Consider the following 16750-nt stretch of genomic DNA (forward strand, 5'->3'; position numbering starts at 1 on the left):
TACACTTGAGCTAGATAATTGTAAAAAGAAACATTTTCTGGAGCACTTAAGACCTTTGATCACTCTGGAGGAGATACTGTGAAGCATTCAAAACCTTTGGACTCATAACGAGCCAGAGATGCATTTCCTTTCACCATACCTCAAATGACAAATCGGGCCAACCCTCTTGATCCGTCACTCCCGTCAGATCGTTGCACTTTGATCCTGGTGCCTTCAAGCAGGAAATCCAGGAAATTTTCTCGGTAGTCTTGTGTGAGGAGCAGATGCTTTCTGCTATTGGGGGCGAAAAAAAAAAAGGGAAGGATGACACCAGAGCAGAGCTGGCAGTAACAGGTAATGAATACATTATGTAAAGGTGATTTGATTAGAGGTGATTCTAGTGAAGGAGGTTGAATAAATGTTGACTAACGGTGGCGTTACGTCCTCTTCAGAAGTTTGTCTTGCAGAAAGTGGGTTGTTGACAGGAAACTCAACTTGCAGCCTACATTCAATCCAGGAGGTATGTGACATGGATTTCAACTAATATGTGTACTTGTGATTACATTTTGTTACTGAATTGGAGCAGCAGGTGTTTGTAAAATGTGTGTCTGCTTCAAAATACCCTTCATTGATCCACAATTTGTTCTGGTGAAGGAGGTGAACTCTCCAGATTAATCATTACTGAATCTGTTCATTTTATTAGATTTTTGGTGGTTGAATTTGCATTCTTTGTTCTTTATATTTGCTTCTGATTGCATTTTAGTTAGTATTAAAGCAAAGCTATGCACCTTTTGCTGAATAGCAGCAACTGTAGCCATGTGACAATCACAAGATACTGGTAAATAGTAAAAGGTAGTGTAATCACAATCTATCTAAAGTTTTCTAACACTAACTGCACAACCAGGAGGGACTGTAGTGGTGTGCTGTGAGTGCTGAACTGAGAAAAGGTTCATTTTATTGCTTGTGAATTCAACCTTTAACTTGTTAAAGGAAGAACGTGATATTTTGGCCTTGAGAAGTTAGTTTTACTTTTAAGATAAATATTCCAACTGGGTTAACAAATCCATTTGAGTGTGTCTATGCAACCATTTGTCCTGGTTTCATTTTTGCAACTCGTACTGTGTCAGATTACCAGCATGAGAAACCTCTTTTCTTACAGGTTGGAGTGGCTCTTAAGGAATTCTTGCCAATCTGAAGCTTTAACTTTTCAACACACAAACTTCCAAAAAAGACAGACGTAGTTTGAGAATGTTTGGAAACAACGGGCCTTTCTCGTATTCCCCGAGGTCAGTAAGTTTAATTTCACTTTCAGGTTAACAAGTCACTGGAATTAATTTGTTGAAGCGTTTGAGTACCAATTAGATTCTTTCCAACACTATAAACACCAGCTCATGTCCTTCCATGATACAACACTGCTGTGTTATGGTTACAGTGCAGCTGGGGGTTTATCTTCCGATCACTGTGCTTATTATACCTCAGGGGTTTCTCACAGGAGGACCTCCCTCAGCAGAGGCGAGCTTTCCAACAAGATGACCTCAAGGGGGCTCCACTGCAGAGAAACAACATGTCCAGACCCAGTGGGAAATCAATATACAGTATGCCCAGACATAAACAAACCTCATCGAATTATTTTGTTTTTGTGATAACAAAATGTCACACCTTTTTTTTTTAAATACAAATTTCTTTACATCAGTGCAGAGAAAGGAGTACTCTGAGGCGCTGAGCAAACATCCTGACAACTTTCACGTCAGAGTGGAGGTAAGTGATTTTGAAATCTGCACCAGCATGGACACGTAGTACAACCTTTAGCTCTCTTCATCCATGACTTCTCCACATTGACTCTGCAGCACTTGTTCACCTGTGAGCTGGACGGCCAGGAGGTGAAGACGATAGACGACTGCTTGGCCAAGCTCAAGAGGCTGGATGCCAAAAGTAGTCTGTGGCCTCAGGAGATGATCATGGAGGTTCAGGGTGGATATCTACTGCTCAGTGATATCGAGACCAAGGTTACTAGCTACACGATTCAGATAATTTAAACAAGTATGGCACATGGCCAAAAGTATGTGGACATCATAACATTCCACTTTAATTGTTGAACATCTCATTCAAAGTGTTCTGCTATGTTTGTATTTAACATGAGACGTTAAGTGTCTGTCTGTAGCATCCCGGGTCGCACCCTGTGAAAAATAATGTGTGCATCTGCCCTGTGATCTCTCCCCGGCGGAGTAAAAATACAACATATAAGACTTTGTCAGGGATAGAACGACAAAGCCCTGGACTTATTTCCATCATTGGCCTCGTGTGGCATTCAGTGTCTGACATTTAGATTTATTACAAAATAAAAACTGGAACTAGAAAAAGGAATTGTGACCATTTTCAGAGGGTCATAGCTCCACTTTTGTCTGAGTGTAAATACTTTCAATATTAGCTGTATTTCATAAACCTGTCGTCATTGCGCTTGTTCTGTTCAATCTTGATTCTGCAGGCAGAGCTGGAGTCGCTGCCTTTGAGCTGCATCCTGCAAACCAAAGCTGTGCTGGATAGCTGTGCCTACAACTCTCTGCTGACAGTAACTGTGCAGCAATGCAATAAACGCATCCCTCAGGTGTTCATGTTCCAGTGTGAGGAAACTGGGGTGAGTCACATTTCACCAGAACCCTCAGTGACCTCTTCCTTGTATCTTTGATCTCCTGAAAGCTTCCAGAGAAGGGAGGATCTGATAGTCATTCTCAATTGTAAAATCTCTGAAACCATTATTTCATAACAAGCATTTTTTGCTGGTGTCACATAGGAGTTTGATTTAAAGCAGGTCTGTTTTACCAGGCACAAGTCGTCAAGAGTGATCTGGATAAGGCAGCACAAAAAGGACGTGATGTTGTGGAGCCACGCAGAGACCAGTCTGACATCAGGTACAATGTCACATCACATGAATACAGTCTAAAGGGAGATAAAATCACATTAATTGAAAATAAATTGAACCGTAAAATGCATTAACTGTCTGTTGTGGATGTCAGGAGTAATCTTGAGAACATCATCGGGCAAAATGTTCCAGGAAGTTTCTGGCAGGCTGGGCCTCGTCCTGTGCAGCAACAGAGGACCCCACCACCACCGGACCACCCGCACCCACAGTGGAGGAGCAGAGAACCAGGTACGACTTGATCGCATCCACTGAAAGCATATGAAAAAAATCTTTCATCATGGAGGAGAAACTCCTTTAAGTTCCTCAAATATCTCAAAAGTTTATGGATGTGTTCTGTGCAAATAAAATGGGTTCAGCAATAAACTATCCAGTACGTTTTGTACTGTGTCAACATTGATATTTGTCTCCAAACAATGAATTTTTGTTCTTTGTAGAAAATATACCATCTCCACCCTTCTTCCCCCCACAAGAGGCAACGATGCACCATCCTGATCTTCATGAATTACAGAGTAGCACAGAGGTCGCTGAGCAAATGAACATGAAGAGGAACACAGTCAGTACTGCCAATTGAACCGTTTCCACAAATTATAAGTCATAGGTAGTGGATTATATCAGTTTGATGCATGTGCTCCTTTTCACAGGACATTTTAAACCACGTTATAAATGATTTGGAGATCTTCATGGCCAAAGTGTCTGCTGCAGCAAATGAGTCTTCTCTACCACAAAAAGACAAGAGCAAGAAAAAACATGCGTTGGGGAAGAAGAAATCAAAGAAAAATGGTAATATCCTTTTTCCAGTTTATCTTTCCAAGGGCACATCTAATTAAAGCTACAGTTTATAACTATAATTAAAAATAACTTTTTGTCATATTTGCTCAAACTACTACATGAATCAGTTCATCTCTGAAAATCATCACTTTCCTATTGCCTCCTCCTGGTGCTCCTAATGGCATAAGGAAAACAACCAATTGTAGTCGAGGAGTCTCTAACCCAGTGGGCCTATTTGTCGCCTCAAATGTTTTCAGAAACATATATTAATAGGCAAGGCAAATTTATTTATATAGCACATTTCAGCGACAAGGCAATTCAAAGTGCTTTACATCAATCAGACATCAAAAAGCAAATAACGAATACCATTTTTTAAAACAGATGAAATACGAGAATAAAATACACAGTGCAGTATAAGCAATTAAAAAAAGGCAACATCAAAAAGAAAGGTCTTCAGCCTTGATTTAAAAGAACTGAGAGTTACGGCGGTCCTGCAGTTTTCTGGGAGTTTGTTCCAGATATGCGGCGCATAAAAACTGAACACTGCTTCCCCCTGTTTAGTTCTGACTCTGGGGACAGAGAGCAGACCTGTCCCAGACGACCTGAGAGGTCTGGTTGGTTCATAGTGTAGTAGCAGATCAGAAATATATTTTGGCCCTAAACCATTTAGGGATTTATAAACCACCAGAAGTATTTTGAAATCTATTCTTTGAGGTACAGGAAGCCAGTGCAAAGACTTCAGAACTGGAGTGATGTGATCCACTTTCTAGGTCTTAGTGAGGACTCGATCAGCAGCATTCTGAATCAGCTGCAGCTGTCTGAGTTTTTAGGGAGACCTGTAAAGACACCGTTACAGTAGTCAAGTCTACTGAAGATAAAAGCGTGGACAAGTTTTTCCAAATCCTGCTGAGACATAAGTCCTTTAACCCTTGATATATTCTTAAGGTGGTAATAGGCTGACTTTGTTATTATCTAATAGCTGTAAAATGAGAAAGTTTGCCCGTCTGGTGGGCAAAGCTTGCTTTTGGCTCGACTTGGTCACAAATGTTCTCATTGTACAGCTAAACAGTTCACTAAAATATGTTTCTTAAAACATTTGAGGCAAGAAATAGGCAATGCAGTAACAAATGATTGGTTGTTTATCTTTGAACGCGGTGGAAACTTGCAAATGCCATAAAGATCACTGAGAGGAGGCAGAGGAACATGATTATTGTTAATGTTTATTAATGATTATAAATGACCTCCTTATAGGTGCTGACATGCTGATAGCACGTCTGATACGTTTCTTTTTTTCTCCTGCAGCACCAGCAGCAGCTGTCAGTCTGCCACCCTGGGAGGAATATATCTCCTGTCTTCAAAAAATCAAGTATGGATTCAATCTGCTGGTAAATACTTTAAATGTCTCCGCAGATTATAAATTGACCAGAGTGGTTTGGAAAGATTTTGGGTGAACGCTCTAATGTGATGACTGAAATGTGCGCTGGCTGCAGTCTGACTGAAAAGCTCTTTGTATTACAGGGCCAGCTGGAAGGGGCACTAACCAGCCCCACAGCTGCTGACTTTGTCCACATCTTCTTCACTAGTTTAGGCATGGTGAGCTCTTTTAAACTTTTTTTTTTTTTTGCCTGGGTGAATCTACTTTCAAGGCACCAATTATTTACAGCGATTGTCACTCCACTGTGTTCATATTTTTCTTGACCTTAAAAGTTGATACTTCCTTCTAGAGATGGTCCGATACCATTTTTTGCTTCCCGATACCGATTCTGATACCTGAAATTGTGTATCGGCTGATACCGAGTACTGATCCGATACCAGTGTGTCATATTTTATTATGTTTTAACAACTGTATTCTACTATCCCTGTATGGATGTTATATGATTTCTAGCTTTGTTGTTGGTCTGGCTCAGGTTAAACTCTTTGTGAAACATGAACAAACACAGGCAATGAATGCCACAGAACTTTCTTTTATTATCCAGTTTGACAGTCAGTGATAACGGAAAAAGAACATAAATAAACTACTTTAACGTAGATTTTCTTTAGGGCTTTATTACGTGGTATCGGATCAGTGCATAAACTCCAGTACTTCCCGATACCAGCGTTTTAGGCAGTATCGGAGGCGATACCAACATCTCTACTTCCTTCATTTTTTCCACAGATACTGCCTCAGTATCCTGCAGACCTACCTCCCACTGTGCTCTCCCCCCTGCTGACAGAGGCGGCCCTGCAGCTGCTCCGTCAGGTGGTCAACCCGGAGGAAGACCAGCTGTGGAGGTCTCTGGGAGACTGCTGGAACTTCCCCAGGTAGGACGGCCTTTATAACCCTCACACACTAAGCTTGTCACCTTCTCATATATAGCTCTCTGATTGTAAGTGCACCTTTAAGTGCCCAGACTTGCCTTAACCTGGGGCGTAGTGTGTGCTTTTGCTGATATGTAAATATAGGTCAGAGTTAATGCTGCATTCATGTTCTTTGGAAAACATGATAGACAGGAGTGTTTTAATTTTAAACTACTGCTAATTTCAGTTTAAGATTGTACTTTCTGCTTGAGTAGTTAATTTTGGCAATGGACAAGGAAATACATTGGATGACATCATTTTATTTATTAGTTTACTAATGCTTTATTGATCAGTTATGAACCATTAATTAGACCAACTAGTGTTTAACTTTCCACACTTACTTTTAATAGCGGCATTATAGAGGATAAACACATAAATGTAATTTTTTTTCACCTTTGTGCAACCCAGCTGTTTCTCCGTTTCCAGTCTTTATGCTAAGCTAACAATCTGCTGGCTCAAGCTTCATATTTACGTGGTGTCGACTCGCTGCAAGAAAGCAAATAAGCAGATTCCCTAAAATGTCGAACTATTACTTTAATTTTATTTTACAAACTCTTCATGAAGGGGGCCTCATTAGAATGTGGTACGAAAACATTTTGTAAATAAAACATTTATAACTCCTACTGACATGCCAGGACCTGCCTTCTTACTGTGTCTGAAAAAGCTCATTACTGTAGAAACAATGTTCGTGAAATCAAGTTAAGATGTCACTTCAGTGGGCCTGAAACAGTTATTACATAATTGTCTTAATTGTCAATTTGTTTATATAATTATGATGTCTTTGTTTAACCGCAATGACAATAGAATAACATTAGCTAAGGTCTGAAGGCGTATGACTGGTAATCGTCGATTTTGTTTACGTATGCCAAATTGTAATTATATAAGTGTCAATTGGTCGGACTATAGTTTTATTATTTCAGTTGTTGTCAATGGTTGTTGGCACTTGATCCTATACATGTTCATAGCAACAAAAATGACAAGGGCGGGGATACATTTAGAAAGTAGTTTTATGATAATAAAGAGGTGTTGTTTAATTCATAGGCAGTGGGCCTGTGTTATGACATTATCTGGGTCACATAACAGTGATATAACCAAAAGATATATCCTGGAATTCATTCAAATCTTTAATTTGTTTAAAAAAGGTAAATAAATAAATATTTTTCAATTTGACTGAAAGACACAATTATACTGTTAATCTCAATTTTTTCTGAGACAGTTAATTGTACAGCAAAATTTGGAATTGTTCTACGCTTCAGTATTAGATACTCCCTTTTTGTTTTTAACTTGGCTTAAGTTTCCTGCCCTCCTGTCACCTCATAGGTCCAGATGGCCGGACGACGATGTCCCACTTTACATCCCTGACTTCTACGATGGCTGGCAGCCGCCTGCCCCCTCACACACGCCTTCCCCACTCCTTAATCGGAGCGGTCCAATGAGGAGGAGCGAGCATTTACCACCCAGCCCCCATAAGCCATCCCTGTACATGCGGGTCATTTACAACTTCGTGGCCAGGAACAACCGAGAGCTAAGCATTATGAAGGGAGATGTTGTTCAGGTGAGATGAAAAACATGGTCAGTGGAGTTGGATATGGTTTTTGACTGACAAAACTGACAGCATATGTGTCATGGGATAGTTACAAAACCATTGTCCAAAAGTCCATTTGACTGTTGTTCAAATCCCTGGTTTGCTTTTTCTTGGGCAGCGTAAACTTTAATTAACAAATTACAAAAATGCTAAATATTTTTTCGGCTCCAAAAGAAAGAAAAATGGACAACAGATGTAGTCACCAGTGTTGGAAGCAGCATTCATAATTTATGTTACTTAACTACAAGTACTACTACCACACTGTGCAAATACTCCACTACAAGTAAAAGTCCCACATTCATAAACTGTAAGTAAAAGTATGCAAGTTTTCTTAGCAAAATGTACTTAAAGTATGAAGAGTACAATAACTATTATATAATGTTTCTGGATTAATATTATTTCTGCATTAATGTGTATCTGTAGATGTTTAAGGTGGTGCTAATTTTAACTTGTTTATATACTGTTGGGTAGTTTAATCTACAGCACTGCATCATATTCTATAAGATTATCATATGTTTGTAGCATTGCTGACCTGAAAAATAGCCATTTTCAGCTTTGTGATGATTTCCAGCTGAGCCAGGGGGGGTTGTTAAATTGTTTATTTATCTTAAGAAATAGGATAATCTTCTCAACCAATAAAGGAACACATCCTTCAGTTTATCAAACAAATTCAAATTCATTTTTTTGTTTTCACTGGACAGGAAATATATTAGTTACCCACCACAAACAGCTTCATATCTTTCCAGCCAGTCTAGCCAATGTGTTCCATACTGTATTCTACACTGGATGTACAAATAAAAATAAAATAAATAAATAATTTCCTGACATTATAACTATAAAACTAACCACTGACAGTGCAATTACTTGTCTATAATTTAAGTTTCCAGTTGATAACAGTTGCAATTCAGTGACAGGCTGGCAAATTAAAATAAAACAAATCTAGCAGTAGAAACGTGCTGTTTGTTTAATGCTTCCAACGGACTTGATAATGGCAATCATTCCTGCCATTATCAACATTCAGGTGCTTGTTCTTTGGGCTTTTTACAGGTGGTTCAGAAATCCAAGCAATGGTGGCTTGTTCGTAACGCTCGCAATGAGGAAGGCAACGTTCCTCAGAATGTTCTGGAGCAGATGGAGAGCGACGGGCCCATGGAAGCTCTACTGGTAAGCTACACGTAGCTCCGCTGAATAACCACTTAACATTTCACATGAGATATTTTATTCTCTTCATGCTCCCTCACAGTGGGACACTCGTGGTCCTGTGACTCTGGACATGTCCTCCTCACCTGCTGAGGTCAAAGCCTGGCTGGAGTACAAACGTTTCTCCAAAATGTGAGTGAAATAATGTACAGAGGGACTGGGAGCTATTCTGTACGACGCTTGTACTCTAAATAAGACTTGTATTGCATGATGAAGTCAGATATTGTGTGTTTCATGACTTGTCGTGTACAGCACTGTAACCAGCCTCGGGGTGCTGAATGGTAAACTGCTTCTGGGGATGACCAAGGATGAGATTAGGACTGTGTGTCCTGAGGAAGGAGGCAAGGTCTTCTTCCAGCTTCAGGCCATTAAATCAGCCATTGCGGTAAGTAATGCCATGTGATATGCACACACTAAGGGCAGAAACAGGGTCCACCAAGTACATAAACGCTTTAAACTACGCAATATCGATTTCATGCGGCGTTGCGTTCTGGAATGTGTCACTTGAAAATTGTAATGCAGTCTGAGAATTGCTGCTATGTGCGCTATAGCATGAAACGAGAAAGCTGACCCCTTCTGTTTGGGTTCACTTCTGCTCGAAATAACCACGGCTGACCAGTTTGACGAAGCCCTAGCTGAACAGGTCTGTATGCATCAGCATATTTAGGACACATTGAGACACACATTCAATCGTCCGTTTTTTGTTTTTTTTTCTTCCTTCTGTGCAGTAAGCACAGCAGTTTGTTTACCACTGTGGTCATGGAAACGCTCTGATAAGCTCTATGTATGTCACCCCCTCGAGGACTGTTTACCTCCAAGAGCGCATGTTGGCGTGGAACATGTTTCTGCCCAACAGCCAACTGCAGCGCATTAGTAATGTTTGATCCTGTTCCCTACAGCTCGCCAGTGAACCATCGGGCCTGTACAACGGCCGCTACTAATGTCCTGCTTCACTTTGGTTTGTTTTCTCCTGACTTCATCTACAGATCATCTGGAATTATTGTCTAATTCATCCTCTTGTCATACATTTGTTGCTTTCAGCATTTGTTGTTTAAGGGAAAGCACTTTTACTGAATGAAACTTGACATTTTGTGTAATGTATCACCAGCAGCAATAATTGTGTTAATTTTTACTTAATTTATTTCACTTATAATGTACTTTGTGCGAAAGTGATGTTGAAATTGATTCACAAACTCAAAGAAAATAAGTCAGTACAATATTTACTTTAATTTGTCCCAAAAATGTTTTAAAATGTGACACGTAAATTAAGTGCTTTAATTCAAATTAAAAGTTAAATTCTGCTTATAATATCAATCCAAACCTGGATCTTTTTTTACATAATTCTGACTGAACTGCAAATGATTTTAGAACTGGCACATACATATTTGGGTAACTGTAGAACGTGATTAAAGGGCATGAAATCTACAGAACTAGTTAGTAAATCACTTATAAAAAGAAATACTAAATCAATCTTATCTCTAGTCCTGAATTTACAAGTTGTTGAGTCAGTGGCACTTGGGAACTTTTGTTCTTTGCATTATTTCTCTTTCTTGTTTCCCCACTTGGCCATCTTGTTGTTGACAGGAGTCTTCATGAATCTGTCTGACTTCATGTAGGCAGCAATCTTCTCCAGAGCCTATGATATAACAAACCATTAAAAAATTACTTTGCAAGACCAGCACAGGAGCAACTCCACATTTACCTATAGACATCACACACACTATCACAACAACACAGAGGAAGACAAAAGGTGCTAAAGTGCAGGACGTTTTATTTCTTGACTGCAACTTTCAGTAGTATGTGTAAGATGTGCTGTTTGTATCTGACAACAGTTGTTCTCACCTCGAAACGGTCTAAAAGATCTTTGAGGTTCTTGAAGTCATCCAGGCACGTAGGATGAAACATCCTGTGTTGATCCAACAGCTCGTACATGATGAAGTCGACAAAAGTGATCTGTTGTAAAGAAACGTTATATAAAAAAACATGCTGAAAGCAAAAAATAGCCCAAACTAACCTTCAAAAGTAGCACTAATCAACAGTTGTTTTTAGACCAGTCAGTCAGTCAAATGACTTGAGTGTTTGTCACTATTAGCGACCCATTTCACATTACATTGGTTTTTCTACTCACAAATTTAGTGCTTGGTTTCGTCTCACCTCATCAGCTCAAATAAACAGTGTTTCCAACAGCAGGTAGCTGTTTTCAGCAAAAGCGCTCTAATAAATCTATTGTACACTACCTGCGCAGCACCAAATGGCAGACAATGTTAGTGACCATCTAGCAGCTCAAGACACACTTAGATTTATCAAAACAACTCCAAATGTGAATGCTACTTCATATGCCCTGATGTCAATGTAAAACATGATTTTCCGCCTGTTGTGGCCAGTGTTGGGAAGGTTACTTTGAACATTTACTACACTATTCAATTTTAAATAGGGTAACAATTACTTTACTTATCCAAGTCATTTACCTTATTACATTTAATTACTTTTCTAAATTTCTAATTAATGTATTCTACTGTTAACCATTTTCAAAAGTTTAAACCTGGCAGTGTTAACCTTACAGCAGTACTCAACACTGACTACTGCCAAACTCAGTTTAAAATCCTTCATTACATGAATTCAGATTATTATAATTTAATTCTGAAGAACAGCCACCACAATGTCAGACTTCAGCACCTCTTTAATATGAGATGGGGGAAGGATATGGGTCCCATCCAGTGCGCCATACACTTGTGGCACTAGGTGCATAGTGGAGTTGCGCTGCGCTATTGTCTGTGCCTCAGCCACGTCGGGAAAATTGACGAATTGTTTCAACAGCTTGAATTGTTTGGCCCTGCACACCGCATATACACAGTGGTGAACGGTTGTCTCGCTGACACCAAATGTCTCTGCCACAACCCTGTATTCTGCACAGCTGGCCAACTTGCACAATGCTCCCTCTCTCCATTTAGCCAAAGAATTTAGCTTCTAAACTGGTTTAAAGCCGGTTTGCAACTTGTCAACTTGTGACGAAACTACGCTTCGCGTAGTCTAGTTTTAAAACACTTCTAAAACGCATTCTCTTTTTTGCTACATTTTAAAAGTTTGCTTAAAATTTGCTTGACAATTAGATGGAAACATGACTATAGGTAACTGTAATTTAATGAAATTTTTTCCCAGTAACAGTTCCCTTTATTTTGTAATAAAATTACGTAACGCCGTTATGTGTAACTAGTTACTCCCCAACACTGGTTGTGGTGTAAAAAAACAACTGATTAATGCAAATTTAAAAATGACTGTGCTCAACATATGAAGACTCCCATGTTTAAGGGCTGACATACCTTGTCACCAGCGAACCACTTCCTGTCTCCCAAGAAATCTGAGAACTGCTTCAGTACGTCTGGCAGCATCTGAAGGTACCCTGGCTTCATCTTGTCCTGATTTAAGAGAGGTGATGTTGGCCCTATTGAAGGCGTAACATGACACATTCAATGTTATTCAACTTTTAATGTAGTACTCACAAAGTCAGTGTAGCACAGCCTCACAAAGCCGTTTCTGAAGTCCATCGCCTGGTTCTCCAAGAGGTCCACACGGACCTTCTCATCCTCTGTCTCTCCGCCTGGGATTAGGTCAGATTTAGTTAGACACTCAGGGACTAAAGACACTAGAGACAGATACTTACCTCTCCACCATCCTCACCAACCCGTCAAAACCCCAGAACCCTCTTCTCCACAATGAACAACCTCATCAAGCCTCGGACCAACACCCTCCCTACTTCTACTCTGGATCTCTGCAACTCATTGTCCCTTGGAACTATCCCCTCTGCCTTCAAAACTGCCACTGTCACCCCAATCCTTAAAAAACCTGGTCTGGATCCCTCCTCCCTCAACAACTACCGCCCAATATCCAACCTCCCCTTTCTGTCTAAAACCCTGTAACGCATAGTCGCCTCACAACTACACATCTCTTCACCACTGCCTATCCCTAGCCCCATGCCCCTCCCCTTTTCATCTGTGCCTGAATCTTGTTTTGTTTTGTTTGTCTTTATTATCTATACTCTGTAAAGCGACTTTGAGTTCGTGAAAAGTGCTATATAAATTCAATTTATTATTATTACTGCACCTGAAACCTGTGTATAATTGTGCGGTTCCTTCTTTTAAGAGACCATAAGTATTCAAAATATTTTATTTTGAAACATTCACAATGTATGAATAAAAAATTACATTAAACTGAAACTCTTTTGAACAAATTATTTATATGTGGAATAAACAATACTTACACAAGTTGTGCTTACGAGCAATGTATCTCATGATAGCATTGCTCTGCACTATCTTCCTGTCTCCATCCTCCAAGTAGGGCAGCTATGGTGAGATGTCACATGATACCATTATTAGTTGACGTTTTAAACCAGCTTTACACTTCAATTAATACTCACAAGTTAAACTCCCTTACATTGGGGAAGTCCATTCCAAGTGTTGGTTTTTCATCAAACCAGCAGCTCTTATCATAGTCAGGAGCTGTGCGAGAGAAATGTGGGTTAGATGAATAAGTAGGTATGTTGTATGGACACTTAGGCCACTTCTTTGGTTAAAAATATGACAGCTGTGTATCTGTCAGTTGAATTGGTGAGTTACCTTCACCACAGATGTAAAACTTGTCCTCATACTTGGTGCCGGTGTACTCCAGCAGCAGGCGAGCAGGCTGGGCAAGCTGGACAAGTGTCCAAAAATCAGAGCATGTTAATTGTTTAAGGGCTACAATGGATACAAGTCTTTACATTACATTACATAGAGCTCAACAGTCCCGCCCACAGCGGGTTCCGGAAGTAAAAATACAATGCAATTTCTCTATTGACAAATTGGAGTATAAGCCATAAAATTGTAACCGTCGATGGTAGACTTAAAACCAGCATGCCGACATGACTCAGCGATTGTATATGCTCATATAGACACCACAAATCATGGGGCACTACCCTTGTTTTGAGATAAATGTCTTTTATTCGCAATTCGCAAGTACTTCATTACCCACAATCCTGAACAATCCCATAATCCCACAGTGATGCCTCATATTGGTGGAACTCATGCTGGTGAGGAGGGGGGGTGTCAGTACCCGATCTCTGCTGCCTGCACGATCCGTCACAAGGATTTATGACACTGCACAAATCACGATCTGTTCCACGCTTCTGACGTTGGCCTCTGCCAGGAAGCTAACGTTAGTTTAGTTAACAGCTAATTAGGCTAACCGCTAGCTGACAGCTTGATTCAGTCTAAAATAACGTTAACTAAAACTTAACACTTGGTAAAGCCGTCTACAGCTGACGTAACAGCCGTTATATATGTTAACGGTTATTTTCAGGTTTTATTTTGAGGGTCTTTTAAAGTTATTACATGCTGTCTCAGCTAGCGGTTAGCCGAATTAGCTGTTAGCTAAACTAACGTTAGCTTCCTTTCTTCAGTGGTGCGCGGTGGTTCATGGGATGAGTAGTTCCTTCGCTCTGAGATGACGATATGTACAAAGTCTTGTACCTTTTACTTTTTGGGGATTTTCTGTTCGTTTTTTTACTGGAAATGATACGTTGTATGCTTATGAGTCACGTACCATCTGGTTAGCCTAAGGCGTGGTCTAAAACTCTTTATATACGGATTCTTCCAGACGTCAATGGGAGAAATGAATGGGAAATTTACTTCCGGAACCCAAGGTCTTTCAGAGGAGGGGCGGGACTGTTGAGCTCTATTACATGTCTTTTTTTTTATTTTATTTTTTATAAAATCACAAAAATTTTAATCAGTCGGAAGAGATGTGTTTTTAGCCTTCGTCGGAAGATGCGTAGGCTTTCGGCCTTCCTGATGTCAATCCACCTTTTAGTAGCCAGGACAGCAAACAGTCGGGATTTCGTTGAGTGATTAGTTGTCCCTCGCTGTGAGGGGGCAGCAAGCAGGTTGGCTGATGCAGAGTGGAGTGGGCAGGTTGGGGTATAGGTTTGACCATGTCCTGGATGTAAGCTGGGGCTGTTAACTTGTTTAATCCTCAACTCAAATTTTTTTTGTACTCTTATTTAAGCCTTAAATATGACTGGGAGCAACTGTAACTGAACAATTTCACAAAGGGATCAATAAAGTATTTGTGTCAACAATCACAAATATAAGTGATTTATCAGGTTAAAATACAAAACATTTGCTGCAGATTCTCAAATGTGAAGTTTTGCGGTTTAATATCTTTTTAACCACTGAGGTTTTTAAGTCTGACAACTCTACAAGGTGTACAGCACCTGCAAAAAAGAAAGAAAAAGAAGGCAAGGCTGTTGACCAAAACTAACTGATTGCTTAGTTTTGGTCACGTAAAATTAATGTCATATTAAGGCCGATTAATCGAAAATTAATAAAATAAATTAAAATATGAGCAGTGTTTGGAATAACGCCGTTTAAAAGAACGGCGTTAGGTAACGACGTTATTTTTTCAGTAACGGGGTAATCTAATTACTTTTCCCGTCGTTACAACGCCGTTAACGTTACTGGACGTTAAATGCGGTGCGTTACTATGCATTGATTGAATAAACTGTAATCCGAACGCACCCCTGGCTCACAGCTAGTGAGGAGGTGGGTTAATAACGAGGTAAGCGATTATGATTGGCTAAGGCAGAGTCATGTTTCATGGTAGCTAATCAGAGCCAGTGTTTTTACACACATGCCAGCACACGCGCCACACAACAGCTAAACAGAGATTCGATGAAGCAGCAGAGATGGCGAGTCAGGAGCAATCCGATGAAAAGTTGGCATTTTCAAGGTGGAGATATAAGCGCTACTTCAAATTCATTGTGGTCAAAGGCAAGAACGTGCATGTAATGTGTACATTACGTCCAGGAGCGAAGACTTTGTCGACATCCGTTGTAAGGAACTCTAATTTAATGAAGCATCTCACAACGACACACGCATCTACAAAGCTAGTGGCCAAAAACACCGATACCTCCACCACAGATGATACCTCACCATCCACTAGCAAAGAAGGGCTCGGAGCAAAGTCCTCCAAGCAGCAAAAGCTAGATCTTTCTGCCTCACAACAAAAAAACTGCTCAAAAAAAAAAAAAAATCCAAATTCTTTGACATATAGCAACTTTTTTTTTTTAACAGTAACGCAAATAGTTACTTTCCCTGGTAACGATTTACTTTTATTATAGAGTAATTCAGTTACTAACTCAGTTACTTTTTGGAACAAGTAGTGAGTAACTATAACCAATTACCTTTTTAAAGTAACGTTCCCAACACTGAATATGAGACCGTAGGAGTTGTTTGTTCAGCCCGATGTTTGGACAATTTTAGCTGCTCTCTGTTAGAAATACCGTTTTTTTTTTGGTTTATTGGTCCTTTTTAAAAATATACTAACGTTACAGCCCGTTAATTTTACTGATAACATTGCTCATCCAGAGAGAGCGCCGGATAATTAACGCTACTGCTAATTTAAAATCGGACAGGTTAGCTAACGTTAGCAACGTTCACGTTAGTAGCAACAGTAATGTAAGCAACAGTTGATTCAAATGTGAGGTTGACGACATTTTCAGCATGTGATGTGCACACGGAGCCAGGCCCAGGTGTATCGTAGTTACATAACATTTCACGGAGCGATATGCATACAGTTGTTATACGTCATGTAGCGTTAGTACAATTTAAATGTCAGTACTAGGAAGTAAGTTAGCTAGATACGAAGAGTTTGAAAGTCAGGGACGCGGTGTGTTTTTTAAACCGGGGTCTGGTGGATGTTCTCCAGCGGCAGCCGTTAAGATTAACATCAACAGCGCTGCAAACAACAGAAGCTAACGTTACTTTACTAACAAGGAAGACGGCTGAACTCACCCCACGAATATCCCAGTAAGCCAGTTTCATGGTCATTTTGGATCACTTTCCGAGAAAAACTGTGGCTGGCTGCCTTTAAACAGCGCTGGTCTGAGATAGTGAGGTGGTTTTTTTCTGCAGCCTGTGAGGTACCAC

The 16750-nt window shown here is 40.0% G+C and overlaps 2 protein-coding genes across 3 annotated transcripts; one reads left to right on the plus strand and one right to left on the minus strand.

Annotated features, from left to right (window-relative positions):
• Nucleotides 1-398: 398 nt before the first annotated feature.
• eps8l3b (EPS8 signaling adaptor L3b) lies at nucleotides 399-10739 on the plus strand. Its single transcript, XM_078254841.1, has 18 exons — nucleotides 399-499; nucleotides 1139-1265; nucleotides 1459-1574; nucleotides 1673-1737; nucleotides 1827-1985; nucleotides 2465-2614; nucleotides 2803-2888; nucleotides 2994-3127; nucleotides 3334-3452; nucleotides 3541-3679; nucleotides 4970-5052; nucleotides 5186-5260; nucleotides 5823-5968; nucleotides 7325-7559; nucleotides 8637-8753; nucleotides 8833-8921; nucleotides 9042-9174; nucleotides 9689-10739. Exons 2-18 carry the CDS (start codon nucleotides 1228-1230, stop codon nucleotides 9728-9730), a joined length of 1926 nt encoding a protein of 641 aa, XP_078110967.1. The 5' UTR covers nucleotides 399-499; nucleotides 1139-1227; the 3' UTR covers nucleotides 9731-10739.
• Nucleotides 9994-16743, minus strand: LOC144520803 (glutathione S-transferase Mu 4-like). 2 transcript variants are annotated; one of them, XM_078254844.1, is made up of 8 exons: nucleotides 16616-16743; nucleotides 13403-13478; nucleotides 13221-13285; nucleotides 13048-13129; nucleotides 12290-12387; nucleotides 12110-12205; nucleotides 10632-10742; nucleotides 9994-10425 (listed from the first exon to the last, which is right to left on the minus strand). In XM_078254844.1, exons 1-8 carry the CDS (start codon nucleotides 16649-16651, stop codon nucleotides 10327-10329), a joined length of 663 nt encoding a protein of 220 aa, XP_078110970.1. In that variant the 5' UTR covers nucleotides 16652-16743; the 3' UTR covers nucleotides 9994-10326. The 2 variants fall into 2 exon arrangements, with proteins under 2 accessions (XP_078110970.1, XP_078110972.1); XM_078254846.1 differs by lacking the exon at nucleotides 12290-12387 and having other exon boundaries at nucleotides 12110-12231.
• Between the last annotated feature and the right edge of the window lie 7 nt (nucleotides 16744-16750).

Source organism: Sander vitreus, chromosome 7, assembly GCF_031162955.1.
Source record: "Sander vitreus isolate 19-12246 chromosome 7, sanVit1, whole genome shotgun sequence".
Classification (NCBI taxonomy): domain Eukaryota; kingdom Metazoa; phylum Chordata; class Actinopteri; order Perciformes; family Percidae; genus Sander; species Sander vitreus.